General features: G+C 40.7%; 1 protein-coding gene across 6 annotated transcripts in view; it reads right to left on the reverse strand.

Annotated features, from left to right (window-relative positions):
* KAT6B (lysine acetyltransferase 6B) overlaps nt 1-17,681 on the reverse strand; it is a 219,582-nt gene that overhangs the window by 10,552 nt on the left and 191,349 nt on the right. For all 6 annotated transcript variants that reach the window (XM_053583543.1, XM_053583540.1, XM_053583538.1 and 3 more), the window contains exons 14-15: nt 739-970; nt 283-442 (exon numbers count right to left, since the gene is read on the reverse strand). In XM_053583543.1, coding sequence (XP_053439518.1) covers nt 283-442; nt 739-970 — 392 coding nt within the window. The remainder of the gene's footprint in view (nt 1-282; nt 443-738; nt 971-17,681) is intronic.

Raw genomic sequence — 17,681 nt, forward strand, 5'->3', positions numbered from 1 at the left:
TTGCAGCCTTGGAGCTCAGCATCGAATCTGATCTGATTACATACTCTCAGTAGTGAAAAATGCTGCCTTGTGATCAATGATAAATGTTTCATTTTTCATACTCAATTCAATAAAATTATCATGTCTTATCATGCAACCTCAGTTAGAATAAATTAGTGCCATATCATTTCACAAGCCATCTCTACATAACCAGCCTTTGACAATGATGTTAATGACTTTCTTAGCTTAAGAATGCTACAAGATTGAAGTTACACAAGTTAGACTGATAAAGACAATCATTACCTCTTTCTCAGCCTCTCGCTCCTCTTCAGAAACTGCAGCATTAGAAATTAAAATCGGGGTCCACCTTAGACTCTCTGGATCAAGTTCATTGGCTCGGGAACAGGTTTTCAGTTTTTCCATGTGGCCCAATATCAACTTTTCCCTTCTAATGATGACAAATCTGTAGTGTGATAAGGCAGAATATAAAGTGCAATCTAAAGCTCAAATTTCACTTCACCTTCACACATTGACATATGCTAGCCCTAACAGTATCTGGGTTAGAGAAAATCAGAAAGCACATCGAGTTGAAATATAACCCATAAAAAATTGTCATTTCATGTTTTCTTTTAAGGAGAGAGGTTTTAATAATGCGGTTAGGGAAACTCTTATCTTTAACTAGAATGAATGGCACCGGACCTCCAGTGTCCCTTTCTGGTGTGGGACGCTTGAGAGGCAGCCCGGGATCCTGGTTCTCACCTGCCATCTCTCTTGTCGATCATGTGGAGGTGCTGCAGAGTGGTGGCAATGTCATGTGGGCACATGCCTGTAGCTCTGCTAATCGCCTTGATGCTGATGTGCCGCTCGTGGTGGTGGTAGAGATATTCTAAGATGACACTTTTCCAATAGGCCAGGTAGGAGAGGCGGCCCAGATCAGAGAGTGGCTTTTCAGGAGACCCTGCTTGGCCTTCCCTTCTAGAAAGCAAATAGCCTAAGGCAGAAAAAAGTAAAAGTCCACCTCACTGTGGTGTTCCCCAGAGCTTGGATCAGGGGCCACTAGAAATAAAATAATATGGGTAGCAACAAGGTAAAAACATCACACCAGAAAACAACACTCATTTTACGTGTGTAGCCTCCTCCCAGTTATAGTGATTTGATCTCCATGAAGTTTATGCTTTTGAATCTTTTAGGGTGACACAGTAAGTCAATTCACGCAGCCAGCAGCAGCATTTCAAACATACATCCTGTCATATTTAACAAAAACTAAAAGCTACAGCTGAAGACATTACTTCTGGTAAGTCTCAACATCCAGTTCTCCCGCCAGCTTTAGATTCGTTCAAAAACGAAATGTCAGGCATTTACTCAGAAATCCTGTCAAGGACCACCCCAAACATTAATGGGCAAGTTGTTTTCCACAGGAAGGACCTAATGACCCTTTGACAGCTGGGTCTTAATAAAAGAGAAGGGCCTCTGTTGACTCAGAGTCTATATTGCTTGTTACATTTAACTAGCGGGTTGATCTGAAGCTTTGTTGTAGGACTAATAAAGGAGCGTCTTTCAACTCAACTGCTACAACTCACATCAGTTCCAGTAGCTCTATTTTCACCTCTTTCATGGAAATTAATTTGTAATCCAACCCTAGAATGTTGCTCTTAAAACAAAACTCCTTAAAACAACCTATTTTTCTAAGTGTACACTTGGAAAAATCCTCTCGCATGTCAAACTTTTGAATCCATTTTACAGCATTACTGTGAAGGTTCCTTGGCAAAGGAATTTTAAAATGAAAAAAAAAAATCCTTTAAATCCACTTGAAGGTAATGAATGAAAGCTGGCGGCTTTCTTGGTAATTAAGAGCCACTTACGGGGTAGAGAAGAAATGCTATAAACTAATGATGTCTACCTTGCTCTAATTATCTATTTCAACAGCCTCACCTTCATGTACTTCCTAAATTTAAACAAACATCAACCACATACAGTAGGTGGCAGCAATTACAAAACCATGCTGCTCTGTAAACCACCCAAATCTTCAGCATTTTTCTTCTTTATCTACATTTCCAAAATGGCTGCATTCTCAAGAATTCTCTCAATTTTAGCTTTTTGGTTAAAGAAGAAATCAATGCCTCGGATGCATTTTCCTGCTTTCAAAATCACTGCAAATAGAATAATGTAGAAATACAGAATAAGAAATCCAACCTGAACCCTAGAGAGGTAATCACAGCATTTTGCATTTTGATGGCTTTAATCTGAATGCCATTATAAAGAATAAGCATAAATTTAACTTTAGGTTTTGCGGAAGTCTTTTGACTTATTTGTCTCTTTAACTCGTGTTTAAGTATAAAGTATTTGACTGAACGCGAGCAAGCACACAAAATTTTACAGTCAAATCACTGTCGACATGTAATTCGGCTGCAGAATGAGGTTTTCAATAGCAGTGTGTCAGGAATGCTAACATCGATGGCCACTGTGCCAAAGCCAGCCCATATTGTGTCCCGTCAACATAGACAAGAGCTCTCTCTCTTGCTAGAGTATGAAGCAAGCCCAAACCTCAGAATATAGATAATTGGCACATCTGTCACCTGCCTCCTAAGTGCTTGGCGCATGCTGAGAAATGTGCTCAGTCAGCTGGGGGTCCCAGCTCTATATTCCTGGGGGGGGGGGGGAGGCAGAGAACCACAGAACCACAGATAAGGAACTATTCCCTTTTGTCCACGAGATCCCACAATTAAAAGTCCCCTGCAGTAAAGTCCCTAGGCACTCACTGGTACTTATTCGAAGCCCACTGTTGGAGACAGATCCCCCACCTTTGGTCCAGCAGAAAGATTTCTGTATAATAAAAGTGTTCAGAGGGTGGTATGTGCCTTTTCTACCTCCCGTCCCCAATTATGGTGGGCCACCTTACCCAGGAAGCATGTTTTATTTTTGTTCTGTCTTCCCTTCCCACAATCCCTAGTAGGGAAAAAGGAAGCAGCCAGAATCCCCCAAAACATACTTTACACAGCTGTTCATGTTTCACACCCTGAAGCAGTACAGACACACCGAATCAGATCCTGAGCCTAAATAGGGTAGGCCACTCAAACTAGCAAGCAGCTTGTGGTTTGTGGGGAGCACTTAGGCACATACATACCTTTTGGGACCTGCTATTCCTACCACTGTAAGTGGCTGTCACCTAGGACACGCCCTTGGACATACACTGTGGTCTATGACTGATACTGCCATGGAATAGTCCTGGGGCCTGAGGACAGGGGAGGTGGCAGCAGGGTGACAGCTCTGATGAGCTTGGCTACACTGAGTCCCCTGGTCTTTCCCAGCAGATGCCGTTGTACTGTGTTAGGACAGCCGATGGAAGCAAGGATGTTGCGATACCTGCCCAGAGGTGGTATTTTCCTGGGTGCTAGCCAGGACCAAAAGCAAACCTAAGCTCCTACCAGAACACAGCAGGTGGGTTTACAGGCGTGGCAGGCACCAACGGTGCAGACCACATAAGGCCACTGTCTGAAGGGACCACTGCATTGCCTGCAGGGAGTGTTTCCTTCTCCTCTCCAGAGAGTTGCCTTCGGGTGGATAGATCCATTTCGATAAAGAAGGAACTTACAACTAGTGGAAGGAACTGACATGCCAAGAGCCATTTGTAAGTCCACAAAGTCTGCTCCTGAAGGAGAATGTTTGGGGCCTAAATAGAATCTATAAGAACCAAAATAAGCAAGTATAAATGTCTGAGTCCTTACTACAGTTAAGTGAAATCACTTGTAAAACGTTAAACTGCACAGCTTAGAAGTGTTCATCCCATCTACTCCATTTGTGCATGAGCTTGATGGAGAACAGAGTTCAAATTTTACCTGCTGTGGGCACTTCCCCTCAAAGAAGCTGCAGCTGGTAGCACTTTACTACTCTGACCTCCATAACATGGGATGTTTTGTTTCTTCCTACTTTTTCCAGGCTCTTCAAAGAATAATTATGGTGCACTCCAATGAAAGAGTAATTTTGGTAAGAACATTTCACTTAGCAAGTAATCATAGAGATGTGGTGGGTTAAGTTACAGCTCTTAAATTTAACTTACCAAAAAGATTCCAAACAATTGATCTAAGATGCAGGGAAATAAAAAGCACTTATCTTGGAAGCCGGTGTATTATCCTGAAGCATCTGAAACAAGTACAATACACCCCTGGTGAATAGATTCCCACGATGCTCTAACACTTCTCCTTAAGTCAGGATACTTTCAATCAGAAAAAAATCCCTACTATCCCTGGGGAAACCTGGCTGTTTCAGATGGAAAACAAAGTGATGTTTGGAGGACAAATCCCAGTAGCTGCAGTATAATTAATCGCTGGTGAAATTATTCCCTTGAACTTGTCTGTGAGCCAGGTGCTGGCGAACAGCACTTAACTGTGAGTGGGAACCTTGTAATTGAAAATTGTGTGGCCCATAAACCCCTTACCCACATCAACTATCTTGATTGTAGCAAAAGCTAGGCAAGGGGAGGTTGGAGTTTCAGTGTGTGGGCCACAGATTTAATTCAAAAGATTACCAAGGAAAAGGAAGAACGTGCTATCTCTGAAAGTAAGCATTTCTAAGCTGTACTGCATGGAGCCCAAGTGTACCTCATCTCTGTTAAAGATGACCTACTTGTAGTAAGAAAATCAATTCTCGCGTTAACTATCCCTGATTCCCCAGAGTTTGAAATGGTTAACTCCTTCCCAGGGGGAGGAAAAAAAGTTATAGAGATTTGCTTTCATGTAGAAAGATCCATTACGATAAGGAACTATTCAGACAAGGTCAAGATTTGTTTTTAGAGACCCAAATTCCAAAATTAGATTTAACTCTCAGCATAATAACTGCAAGGTTAACCCTCATTTAATATGAAAATTCTTTCCTTTTAAACTAGTAGTATTCAAGAGAACAGATGGACCAGAAGTAGAATAATGTTCTCAGGCAAGGGTATGGATGTGGATAAGGACATCCCAACAAGGACAGCCACCCTCACCCTGGTACACCTCCGTCTCCTACAACCTGAGACCAAACCATACGAATCTCCTCAATACAAAAGTGTAAACTTTGGCAAGCTACTCACTCCCAACTCCCATCTGTCTGGATTATGTGAGTTCGGGGTCACCGGCTGCTTTTAGGGGATGATAATCTTGGAGGATTACACGCTTTTCATCAGACACCTGTTTAGCTCAGCAAATCCTGCTGAAAGGTCCATATCCGTTGACAGCGCTGGGTTTGCAAGCCTGGGAACAGATACCAGGCCAGGGATTTATGGCAGCTTTTGAGCAGAGGAAATCTGATGATTCTAACCATGTTATCTCGTGCTCAGAGATGGCAATTCACTGGTCTACGCTCATCTGTTACTGGTTTCTGTGGGGGCGGGGGGAGGGGGAGCAGCACTATCAGTTTAAATAGTGATAAATGAACTTGACATGCTACTTAGGTAGCCTTTTGTGGTGATTTTGCAATTAGTGCAGAAGAAGCTGAGCCTTAGCTCTCACACCATTTAGAGAGAACAGCAGTGTTCCACATGACCTGTGACCTGCCAAAAATCTTACTGCTTTCCATTTATTAAAAGATACAGATGTCTTTCTAGCAAAAATGGATTTTATTTTTCAGATATTTTTATACTTGAAGAGATTCGTTTTGAAACTGTGGAAGTTAAAGACATCTCTCTCCCGTAAGTTCCATGGGCCTGACATAATTGTACAATTGAATAAATATTGCCTGGCAAGATCCCAAAGTGTGGTTCCCGCACCTGCAGTATCAACATCACCTGGGAACTGACTCCCTGAATCAGAACCTTTGGGAGCAGAGCCCAGCAACTGTGCTTTAACAAGCTCCCCTCAACCCCCCACATGACTCCTACACAGGTTTGAAAACCACTGCTATAAATCCTGCTCTGGGGTTGCTGGCTTTGATGAGGATGTGAGAACCGCTTTGTGAAGTAGGAAGAGACACTGAAAAGAGTAGAACTGAAGAATCTCAAATAGGTGAGATCTCATCCAGCTTCTGGGTGTAGAGAACTGAGAATGAAATCTCCAAAGCCTCCCCAGACTGAAATTTAGCTAGAGGTCACTGACTTGCTAAATTGCCTGTGGCCCTCCACTTTTCACCGTGCAAACAAACCCCCTCTTGCTAACACCATGGATTCTGATTCTGTACATTGGGAGTGGGGCCTGAGATTCTGCCTTTTTAACTACTTTTTTTTTTTTTTTTTTTTTGTAGAGACAGAGTTTCACTTTATGGCCCTCGGTAGAGTGCCATGGCATCACACAGCTCACAGCAACCTCCAACTCCTGGGCTTAAGCGATTCTCCTGCCTCAGCCTCCCGAGTAGCTGGGACCACAGGCGCCCGCCACAACGCCCAGCTATTTTTTTGTTGCAGTTTGGCCGGGGCCGGGTTTGAACCCGCCACCCTCGGTATATGGGGCCGGCGCCTTACCGACTGAGCCACAGGCGCCGCCCTTAACTACTTCTTATACCACACTTGAAGCACACTTGACTAGCAATAGTTTATACAAGTACATTAAACTGGTGGTTCTCAAACATTTTGGTCTCAGGACCTGAAGAGCATTTGTTCATAAGGCCTTACTGAGCCTTTAACTGAGCAATTTGTCAGATATTTATTAATTCATTTTAAAATAACAATAAGCCCATTATATGTTAAATAATATCTTTATGCGCCCCCTTACATTTTCTAAAATATAAACCAAACAGAAGAGTGACATTGTTTTGCATGTCTGCAAATCTCTTTAACTTCTGGCTTAAGAGAAGGCAGCTAGATTTTTACATCTGCTTTGGTATTCAATGTGTTGTGATATCATAGGTCATGACATCTCTGGAAAACTCTACTGTACACTCATGAGAGAATGAAAGTAAAAAGGAAAAATAGTATCTTAGTATTACTTTGAAAACAGTTATGACTTTATGGACTCATTTGACCATACTTTGAGACCATGTGCATTAAATAAAAAGGAAGAATTTTTAAAAGTTGGATGTAGGGCCCACAGGTATTTTAAAACAATGTCATATATTGATACAGTATGACACATCAAAAGAGGCACTACAGACTGGTTAAGAGCATTGGCTCTGGAGCCAGTCTGCCTGGAATGGAATCAATGTGCCAGCTGTGTGACCTTATTGTAATTTATTTACCTCTCTGTGCTTCAGATCCCTCATCCATAAAATGCAAATAATAATCATATCTACCTCTTACAGTTATTGTAAGAATCTGAAGCATGTGGAACAGTGCTTGGCATATTACAGTAACTCAGAGTAAGTATTAGCTATCTTTATTATTCAACACTTGAATAAAATCTCGAGGTGATCATTTGGGTGACTAAATATCCTTAATGTAGGGAAAAAAACATAAAATTTGGACAGAAGGAAGGAGACAGACTACTCTACAGAGTCAGATGGAGAACAGCTAAATTTCTTTTCCTACTTTGCCTGAGGCACCTGAAAACCATCCCATTGATTCACAGAAATCCTCCCCCTCAATCCCATCCTCCCTTCCTCCCCCACTACAGCTAACCACCCAAATATAAATTTAATTAAAGAGGCTATGAAAAACACTCTGCTTCAGGAATGGACTCAAAAAACTGGCGACTGAAAATTCCCAGTGAGTACAGTTCCTTGCCCCCAAATTCCCACTGGTCCTTAAGTCTTTAACTTCAAAGACTCTACCCTTAGGAAATAGCAAGCCCACTAAGCCACAAAAACAATGACTGCTCCAGGGTACAGCAGAACCCAGGGACAGTCCCAGGACAGATGAAAGAAAGACCCAAACGTTCTAGAAGGCTCAAATGTGTCTCTGGGAAAATGGCCTAAGCCAGTGAGTGGAGACAGCAGGTCTTCAGAGAAGAAGTGTGTGAGTATGTGACCCTGGGTCACATGCTAGTCTGATTTTCTGAGCCTCTCTTTCAGATCTCCCTTCTCAAAGACCCCCACAGCCTCCTAGCAGACGACTCCAGTGCTAAACTCTTCAATTATACTGGTCTTTGTTAACTGAATTTCCTCCAGGCCCCAAGCCCAGTGCAGAGAATGGTCCTCCTTCAACTTCTGATAGTGAAAGGTGTATAGTAGGGGCATGACTCCCCCGGTGCTGTGTGGTGTGTGTAGGACTTACAGACCATGCCAGGACTGACCAGATGGTTTCCATGGTTCTGTGGGAGTATGGACTCTCTGAAGGGGGCGATCATTCTATTCTGTGTGTCAGTCCCTCAAGGGAAAGGTAGGCACTTAGATAGGAAATGAACTCACAAGTAGGGCATCAGGCTGCAGGGAGGGGACTCCCACCCCTCGCCTCCCATTTGGAGGAATGTGAACATCTGTGAATGAGCCCCGAGTTGAGGGGGTGGCAGCCGCTGCATGAAGCAGGATGAGGGCCAGAGACAAAGAAGCCCTGTGAGATGATCACAGATGAGTCAGTGGTATTTTTATAACATATAATGGAATTTGGTGAGACTGCCTCTCTTCATTGCTCTCTTTTCCATGCTCTAGTTCTCAACCCGGGCTGCACATTACAATCTCTTGGGGGCTTTAAAATATTACAGATGTCTGCGTCCCACCCAACCTCAGCTCTTGCCTGTCTCAGGCCAGTCTGATTTCAGATGTATTACGGGTTACATTAAGGAAAGGGCCTTGAGGACTGACTGTAGTTGGGCCAGAATATGAAAAGGGGTGCAGCACCATTCCCACTTCTCCATTTTTGCCACCCCAAAGGGCTATGGTGCCTAATGAGAGATCCAAGGAGAAGGTTAATATTGGAGGAACGGACACACTATGAGTTAAAGCTAGGGAGAAGGATGGCCACTTGGAAAAAGAATTCTGCAATATACTTCACAGAGGTTTCATATAGTTAAACATTCAACTGAGGACACACACACACACACAAATGATCAGATCACAGAATGAGAGGTGTTATATTCTGGCAATATCCCTTATGCCCAAACTAAAATTGTTCAGAGAAAGCAAGACTTTTTAAAATGTGTTTTTAATATACTTCAATATATTTAGAAGTAACCAAACTGTTTATGAAGTCCATTACCTATCACCAATCTAAGTAAACTCTGATTAGTCTTTCAGAGGTGTTTTCAGGTAGGTAATGATAGAGTGGCCTTTGACAACAGAAATTGGAAAGATATTCAGAATAAGGCCTTCCTCTTTGACCTTTTTAAATTTTCCACAGTTCAAATCACTATTAAATTCTGGAATATTTTAGGAAAAACAAATTTATTTTGAAAAATTTCTAAGATGAAGTAATGTGGCATTTTAAAATTATTTCCTCCTTTATAAATAGGCAAAAGTCCACATTAGAGATTCAATCTGAAAAACTATTTCAGTAAATAATTTAATTCTTCAGTTTACACCTGCAAAAAAGCACTTAAATATCTGCCTCTTGCGCTTGCTTCTCCGGGTTGAAACCTGGATAAAATTTTCATACCTAAGTTACAAAATCCAGGTAATAAGAATTTACCATTGAAAATTTTTTAGATTTCAAACTTTCTATTAAACATGTATGCACTTCAAATTAAGCATCTGCTCCAAACAAATGACTGCATGTACTGAAAAAGGCCTTCATGTAAGGCCACTCTCCTGTTGCTAAAATTGAATACTTCCTAAAATAAACTACTGAAAGCAAAACCTAAGATTTCTTTCATCTATTTTTTTTTTTTTTTTTGAGACAGAGTCTCATTTGTGCCCAGAGTGTCACAGCTCACAATAACTTCAAACTCTTGGGCTCAAGAGATTCTCTCATCTCAGCCTCCCAAGTAGCTGGGACTAAAGACTTTCAGCACAACGCCTGGCTTTTTTTTTTTTTTTTTGAGACAGAATCTCACTATGTTGCCCTCAGTAGAGTGCCGTGGTGTTGCATGCAGCTCACAGCAACATCAAACTCTTGGACTTAGGTGATTCTCTTGCCTCAGCCTCCCAAGTAGCTGGGACTAAAGGTACCCGCCACAATGCCCATCTATTTTTAGAGATAGGGTCTTTCTCTTGCTCTGGCTGGTCTCGAACCTGTGAGCTTAGGCAGTCCACCCGCCTTGGCCTCCCAGAGCGCTAGGATTACAGGTGTGAGCCACCTCGCTGGCCCTCTTTCACCTACTTTTAAAGGTCTGAGGTTCTACTAAGGGCAGCTGAGATAGTTCATTCTAGTATCTAGTAACCAGGTTTCATTCTAACCCACAGAATGATGGCCACTGGGGTGGCGGAAGCACATTTACATGATCACGGACACTATCACTGATTTCAGGCTTGGGAGACAGGATGGTCAGAAGAGCACCCTGCCTTTCCATTTGCTCTCCCACAAGCCTCCCAAAATACACTGTGTGTGTGTGTGTGTCTGTGTGTGTACGTACCAGCTATAATGTTTAAAAATAGGACAAAGTATGTTATAATTCTAATTCCGGATGATGAGCTTTCACATAACAAACACAAATATACAGCAAGACTGAAGAAAGGAAGAAGTGGGAATACAAATCTCTTTACAATTTTTCTTTGTTTTCAAACAAAATGCATTTTGAAAGGGAATCTGTCAGTCTTTGAGATAACTTTCCAAATTCAAAGCACAGCCCATCACCTGATCTGACTGATCAACTGCTGTTGGGCATGGAAGACAGACAAACTATCTCTAGTTGTCCTTAGGTTAACTAGACAAACCATCCCACTCCACTGGTCTACTTTTCTTTTCACTTAATTTTTATTTATCTCCCAAATACTTTCAAACTGGATTTGAGTTAATAAGCCTCTGGCAATAAATGGGTGTGTCCCCCCCCAGGGTGACGCTGAGCCCATTCTGAAGGGATGCGGCACCTGGGTGTCAGTTAGAGCTGGTGTGGGAGGGGATGGCCAGCCAAATGAATGGCTGGTTTGCCAGTGGATTTGGTGTCATGAAGGAATCTAGCTTTTACAGGAATCTTAAATTCCAAATTGGCTACAGTAGATGTTAGTTATTAAAAAAACAAAACCATATGCAATATCATCACTGGCAGTATTAAAAACAACAGTTACTACTCAATTCTACCCTTTCCATTAGTAGGTGACCCATTTCTCTAAGCCCCTGGAATGAGCCGTCTGTTCACTGTTTAGCTTGACTCTCTCATACTAGCAGCAGCTAGAGTGGAGACTTCGGTAACAATTTATTAATATTAGCAGAGCTTTACCAAACTATACTATATTATCCCCACTAGATTCCAACATGATACTAAATGACCCTTTTATTGTATAGTCAGTATTAATCAAAGAATTTCCATTCTTCTTTCAAAGGATTGCAAGTGTTTAAGACAGTTGAATGCCTATTTGTGCTAAGGCAGCTAGGCATTTTTCTAGTTAGTTTGTACAGAGACACTGCATTTTCCAATTTAATAAGAAGAAAAGCTCCAGGAGTTTAATTTGTTAACTGGTATGCAACTGCTGCACGCAAGAACCACAAACTATGTAAATAACAGGAACTCAAATAGCCATGTTAACAGCTAAAGTTCATTTTTAAAAAATCAATTCAATATACTACTTTGCAAAGAATCAATCACACTGCAATCATCATTTACAAATCAAAGTACAACACAGATACTCATGGGGGTATATATACAACTAGGTGGAAGTGTGTGATTATGGGCAAGTAGATTGAAACTGTAAATTACATAACTGTCTCTTGTAATTACCCTGCTTGAGAACTGAAACAAACTTCCTGTATAATTTTGCAGGAGAATGGAGATTGAGATATAAAATTGCTTTTTAGTTGGTTTTAACCCTTTGACAGCTATTTAATTATGTGTGATGAGGTCAAAGAAAGTTTATGGCAGGGAGGTATTTCCAAGTAAATCCTCTGAAAAGCTCCAGATTATTAATGAAATCTGGTGATTTTCTCTTCAAGAAAGATTTATCTAAACTGTTTGATAAAATAAACATTGTTCAAAACAAATTCATGGGCATCATTCATTTTATTTCACTAAAAACATTCATTATGGTCTACAAGTTTTTAACTGGATGCAAGTGAAAAGCTGCTGGGGTGAAATGCTGTCAGGATCTTTGGACGCATCTTCCGCTTTGGTAGGGAAAAATCATGGAGAAAAGCTTCAACTCTGGGTAAACCACAGGGCAGGACTTCTAATCTGTAAAGAATTGTCTTCTCCTAGAGGGACTTTACCTAACAATTGCGATCAGTGTAACCTGGCTTATTGTACCCTCAATGAATCCCCAACAATAAAAAAAAAGAATTGTCTTCTCCTTAAGGAGAAGGAAGCCTGTTTTTGCAATAAATAATCAGCAGAACCTCATTTAAGGACATTTTAAGACATCCTAGCCTTTTTCTTCCCTGTTTAAAATCTATCTTTTAACATCTTTTTACACTTGTTTCTGATGTCTAAAGACTTGTCCCCAATTTTAGAACTGCTCAGCATTCTAGCAGGAGGGAAGGGAAATTTCCTGTGTATACTTACAGCATTGGTTTTCCTGAAAAAAAAAAAAAAAAAAAAAGAAAGAAAGAAAAAAAAAAGAAAGTAAATTGGAAAAATAAGAAATGAACATAAAAGTTCTTACTCTGCAGTGTCTCTTCCTTCTCTCTGCCCTCACAGTTAGATGTTTCTCTTCATTCCACCCTTATTCTGCACTGCCATTCCTTGCTTGAATCCTCCATCTCATCACCATTCATACAACCCTTCAATTATGTTTCTCTAAGTCTAAGGATGAAGGCAAAATACACAGGAATGCTATTCTCTATGGACCAGAGTCAACACTCAGAGAATACGATTCTAGCAAATTTCAGTACATTTCCTTCACCTAAAAATGGCTCTGCAAAGGCTGACATGGACCTGATGCTCGTATACCAAATACTTGTGTACTCACATTTTCGTCTTAAAGCAGTAAAGAAGAAAAACTATTTCTCTTTAAAACATCACTAATATGTCACCAGTAAATCAAAAACAGTTCAGTTTTAAGAGTTTCAAAATCCCAAGCTCTAAGATATCACAGAATGTGACCTCTCATTATAAAATGATCACTTTGTTTAAGAAATAAAAAACAAAAATAAAACAGAAAACTGTGCAAAACAAAACTTTAATGCTGTGGTCCCCAATCACTAGGCCAAGGACCAGTACCAGCCTATGGCCTGTTAGGAGGCGCGCAGTGGGGAGCCGCTGTAAATATAGATGAAGCCTTGCTTGCTGGTGCCAAAATGGTTGGGGACCACTGCCTTAACGGATTATTGTAAGGCAACTGCCCTTGTAGCTATCATCCAGAATCAAGAAATTGAAGTTTGCCAGCTACCCCAGAAAAGTTTCCATATGTCCTAGCCAATCCCCCTTTTTTCTTCCTCATAAGTAAACATTATTCCAACTTTTGCAATAATTGCTTGCACTTCTTTATGCTTTTATCACCCAAACATCCCATGTACTAGTAGTCTTGTCCATTAAAAACAGTATCTTTTAAGATTCTTTTAGTCCATGGGATTCCCCTCCACTCCTTTCTTTCCCTTATAATGTATCTGTGGATGAACTGGGGTCATTGGATATATAGAATTTCCACAGGTGGGTTCTGCTGATCGCATGCTTGTACTGCAATTCAGTATGTTTCCCTTTACTCTGAATTTCCTGCAAAATGGCAGCTAATTCTAGAGGCTTAATCAGATGTGGGTATGATCCTTTGGTAAGACTACAAATTCTGATGAGGAGGTAGCTAATTTCTGGTTGTCCTTTTTGCAATGTTTGCAGTTGTTGATGTTCAATGTCTAGGTCTATTACTTCACTGGGACGGGAACTGAAAAATGGTTATATTTTAATTTCATTTGTTAATTGGAATGTATTTATAAAAAGATGTTTTCCTTCATTTGCCTAATGGTACAGTTTATATAGGAAAGGCAGGATAAATGCTTTATTAGCCCATTTTCAAGATAATGAATTGATTTCTATCATCTTCTAATTGCCTAGGTTTTTTTTTTTTTTTTTTTTTAAGAGACAGAGTCTCACTTTATCGCCCTTGGTAGAGTGCTGTGATGTCACAGCTAACTTAGGCGATTCTCTTGCCTCAGCCTCCTGAGTAGCTGGGACTACAGACGCCCGCCACAACGCCCGGCTATTTTTTGGTTGCAGTCATCATTGTTGTTTAGCAGACCCAGGCCAGGCTCAAAGCCACCAGCCTCTGTGTACATGGCTGGAGCCCTATTCACTGAGCTACGGTCACCGAGCCTGGAACAAATTTTTGATACTGACTAGCCTATCTCCTCTGGAAAGTAGGAGTTTCTACTTAGGGATTGATCTGGTTGGGTTCTAATAAGCCATTTTACCTGACTGTTAATAAACCCTGAGGAACCAGGGCTATGGAGGAGTCCCTAGCTCCTCTCTGGCAAGTTGAGCACAGTATCAGGGCAGGCTGATTCTCCTCAGGAGCTACACTGTGGCCCTGACGAATCCTGGTAAGACACTGCTTCCCCAGTGGGGGTGTCTGGGCATCTCTGCACTGTGTGGTCAGCTTAGGACAGCAATTCCAGTAACCCAAGGCTTGGTAGATAGGCAGAGATACTCCTCCCTTTTTGTTGCAGTTTGGCTGGGGCCGGATTTGAACCTGCCACCCTCGGTATATGGGGTAGTGCCCTACCCACTGAGCCACAGGTGCCGCCCATTGGCTTGGTTTTTGATATCATTATGAACTTGTGAATTTAAACATTTGATGTGTTTTAATCAACTGCAATTGTTATCTTTGTTGTTATATTTATTGTCTGGTAGGAGCCTCTGTAAGTTAACTCCTAAGTCCTTTTGTTATGGACCCTATTAATTTCCTTCTCCTTCTTTGCTGTCTACTATGACAAGAAGGAACTTTTTATTTCTTTCTTTCTTTTTTTTTAACAGAAGGAACTCTTCTTCATTTAAAATAGTGAGATTTGCTCCAAAGAGGACATATGCAAATTTACTGTATAGAGTGAGGTCCACCTGTATTACATTTTCTCATAATTTCAGCAATACTTTTTTTTAATACCTTTTGCTGTGTCATTGCTTACTATTTTCCATATGAACAAATGGTTACATGCACAACTGCTTATAATCCACTCAGCCATTTTTATGTGCTTTAGAAACACTAAAACAGTTTTATTGAAAAAGAGTTCCTCTATGTTAACCCAAAGCAAGACTCAATATAAATAATCACAAATCAGAGGTTTTTATATTGGTAAACATAAAAATGTAGCATGAATATTAGAGTAAAAACATGTTAACCACAAATCTATGGAGGAGGAAAAAAAAAATCAGATTCCTAACTAGTATTTTCCTAACACAGTTCTGAACAAATTAAGGAAAACCTTTTGTTTTACCCAAAAAAAATTAAAAAAAGAAAAAAAGAAGGCCAACCAACCAAGCAAACAAAAAGAAAACTACCTTACAATTAAGTGAAGTTATACATGTGTTGTTTAGAAATATCATCATGAGGGGGTTTAGCAAACTTTTCCTTTTAGAATATTCTATCTCAAAAACGATGCCTCTACTATGAGCTGGAAAATACATTGAAGAGGAAGAGTTAAGAGTTCTCTTTAAGCCCAAACCAGGTATAGCACTGATTTTATCCAAATAGAGTAAAACCTTTCTTGATCTCGTTTTAATGATGGAAAAATGCTTCCCTTGCACTTATCTTGACTGGGAAAATGGAAAAGAGAGTTGGAAGCGTTTCCTCCTCCGCGGCGCCGGAGCCTGTGTCCCTCTCACAGGACTGGGATGAATCCTCTGTATCTGACCCTGTGGGCGAGCACCCAACACTCATCCTTACGTCCAAGCCATCCCTAGCACAGTCTATGTAAAGCATATTTACCGAAGGAAGGGACAAAGGGATAAATAAGTGAAAAAACAAACACTGAGAGGAGATGTGAGTCCAAGCACCAACTCTGTTGGAAGCTAGCTGGGTGCATTGGGAGGTGTTGACGCTGATACAAAGAATACCCTCAGCCAGACTCAGGCATTCCTTTATTCATTTATTCCCTCAGCAATCCTTTCTTGTGCACTTACTATGTTCTAGGCACTGTGCTCATGCTCATGGTATTGAGTTCAGCAGGGAACTCCAATCCCTGCCCTCTTGATGGTGTTGCTAAGGTTGCAGTCACTGCAGAAGATTAGGTTATTCTCACCCTAATTATCTGAATGGAATCTGTCCAGTAGTGGGTTTCAAAATGACTCACTACAAGTGCCAGTCGATGTCAGAAATCCAAACAGACAAAAGATTTGGGGGAAAAAAAAATCCACCTGCATGCCAAAACTTGAAAAAATTCTGAGCTCTGTAAGGCAAAACAGTAGCTTTCAGAAAAAATGAGAGAGACTGCAGACCGTATGTTTCATATTTACAGTGTTTTCATTGAAGCAATGAATACAAACTATTCTATAAGAGCTATTTATTTGCTCTTATTTATGACAAGCTTAGCTTAAAAAAAGATACACAAATAAATCGTTAGCTGCACTGTCTCATGTAACTCATTTCAGTGCATTCAGTAACAGTCAACCTCTGAATAAATCACAGAGAGCTCAATTCCCAACCTTGACGTTATCGTTAGCATATTAAAATATATTATCCTTCACTCCAATGTAATAAAATAGTAATGGCAAAGGCTTTTAGTAAAATATAACGAGAAAATAAGGAAAACAGCCATTTTCCTTATATTACAGACTAGAATCCTATTAAAATATATGTCATCATCATACTTGATTACACAGGTAAAACATGTCTTCCAAAACCCAGCAAAAGCCCAGGGATGCAGCTGCCGGTCCAATATTTTCCAACAAGTGTCATGTGGGTGGGAGACTCCCTATCTTAGAAAAGGTAATGAAGGACTTGAACACCATTTCAAAAGCCTAACTTACTATTCTTTAATGACTGCCTTGACTGCGCTCATGCAGGGAGCACAGCTGCTGGAAAGGCTAAGCAAAGAGAGAAGATTTTTTGACAGCTTCTTATGACTAAAGTTTGAATTTTCCTCCCAAAGTAAATGCACCAAGAAACGAATTTTCTGATAAGAAAAAAGGAAGGAAAAGATAAGTGTCTCCTTAGCCGGCTGTGTATAAAATGTGAATTATGTCACAGCTCTCCTTTCTCTGCTCAAAGTTCAGAGTAGATATCAACAATCTTCTTTCTGATGCAATTTAAATGATCTTAAGATAGAAACCGCACTTCAACAAAAATATCAGACCTCAAAGGGCGGCAGGGCACACTTGGTATCATTGGGAAGTAAGTAAACACTGCTGACTGATGATGTTCTACTAAAATAAAATTCTTCTTCCTAAGAATCACATGCGAGAAGAGAAAGCACATTTAAGAAAATTCTTCCCATGGTAATTCACTTAATTTTTGTCAACAAATGACTTACGTGCCAGGTTCTTCCAGGGGGGGAGAATACAGCAGAAAACCAAGTCCACACTATCTTGAAGTTGATTTTAGGTGACAGACACGGACAATCAACAATAAACACACCGCGCACCATACGATGGTGTTTTGGTCAAAGACAGACTATATGTATGACAGCACACAGTCCCATAAGATTAGAAGGCTTTCTTTTTCCTGTATCTCTTCTATGTTTAGGCATGTTTAGATACACAAAATACCACTGTGTTAAGACTGCCCACAATGCCCGGTACAGTAACTTAGAGGTTTGTGGTGTAGGAGAAACAGGCTATGCCGCACGTGCCATCCAGGTTTGTGTAACTACTTCTATGACGTTCACAGATTTCTCAGAAAGTATCCCCATT

The sequence above is a fragment of the Nycticebus coucang genome, chromosome 3 (genome assembly GCF_027406575.1).
Source record: "Nycticebus coucang isolate mNycCou1 chromosome 3, mNycCou1.pri, whole genome shotgun sequence".
Taxonomy (NCBI): Eukaryota; Metazoa; Chordata; class Mammalia; order Primates; family Lorisidae; genus Nycticebus; species Nycticebus coucang.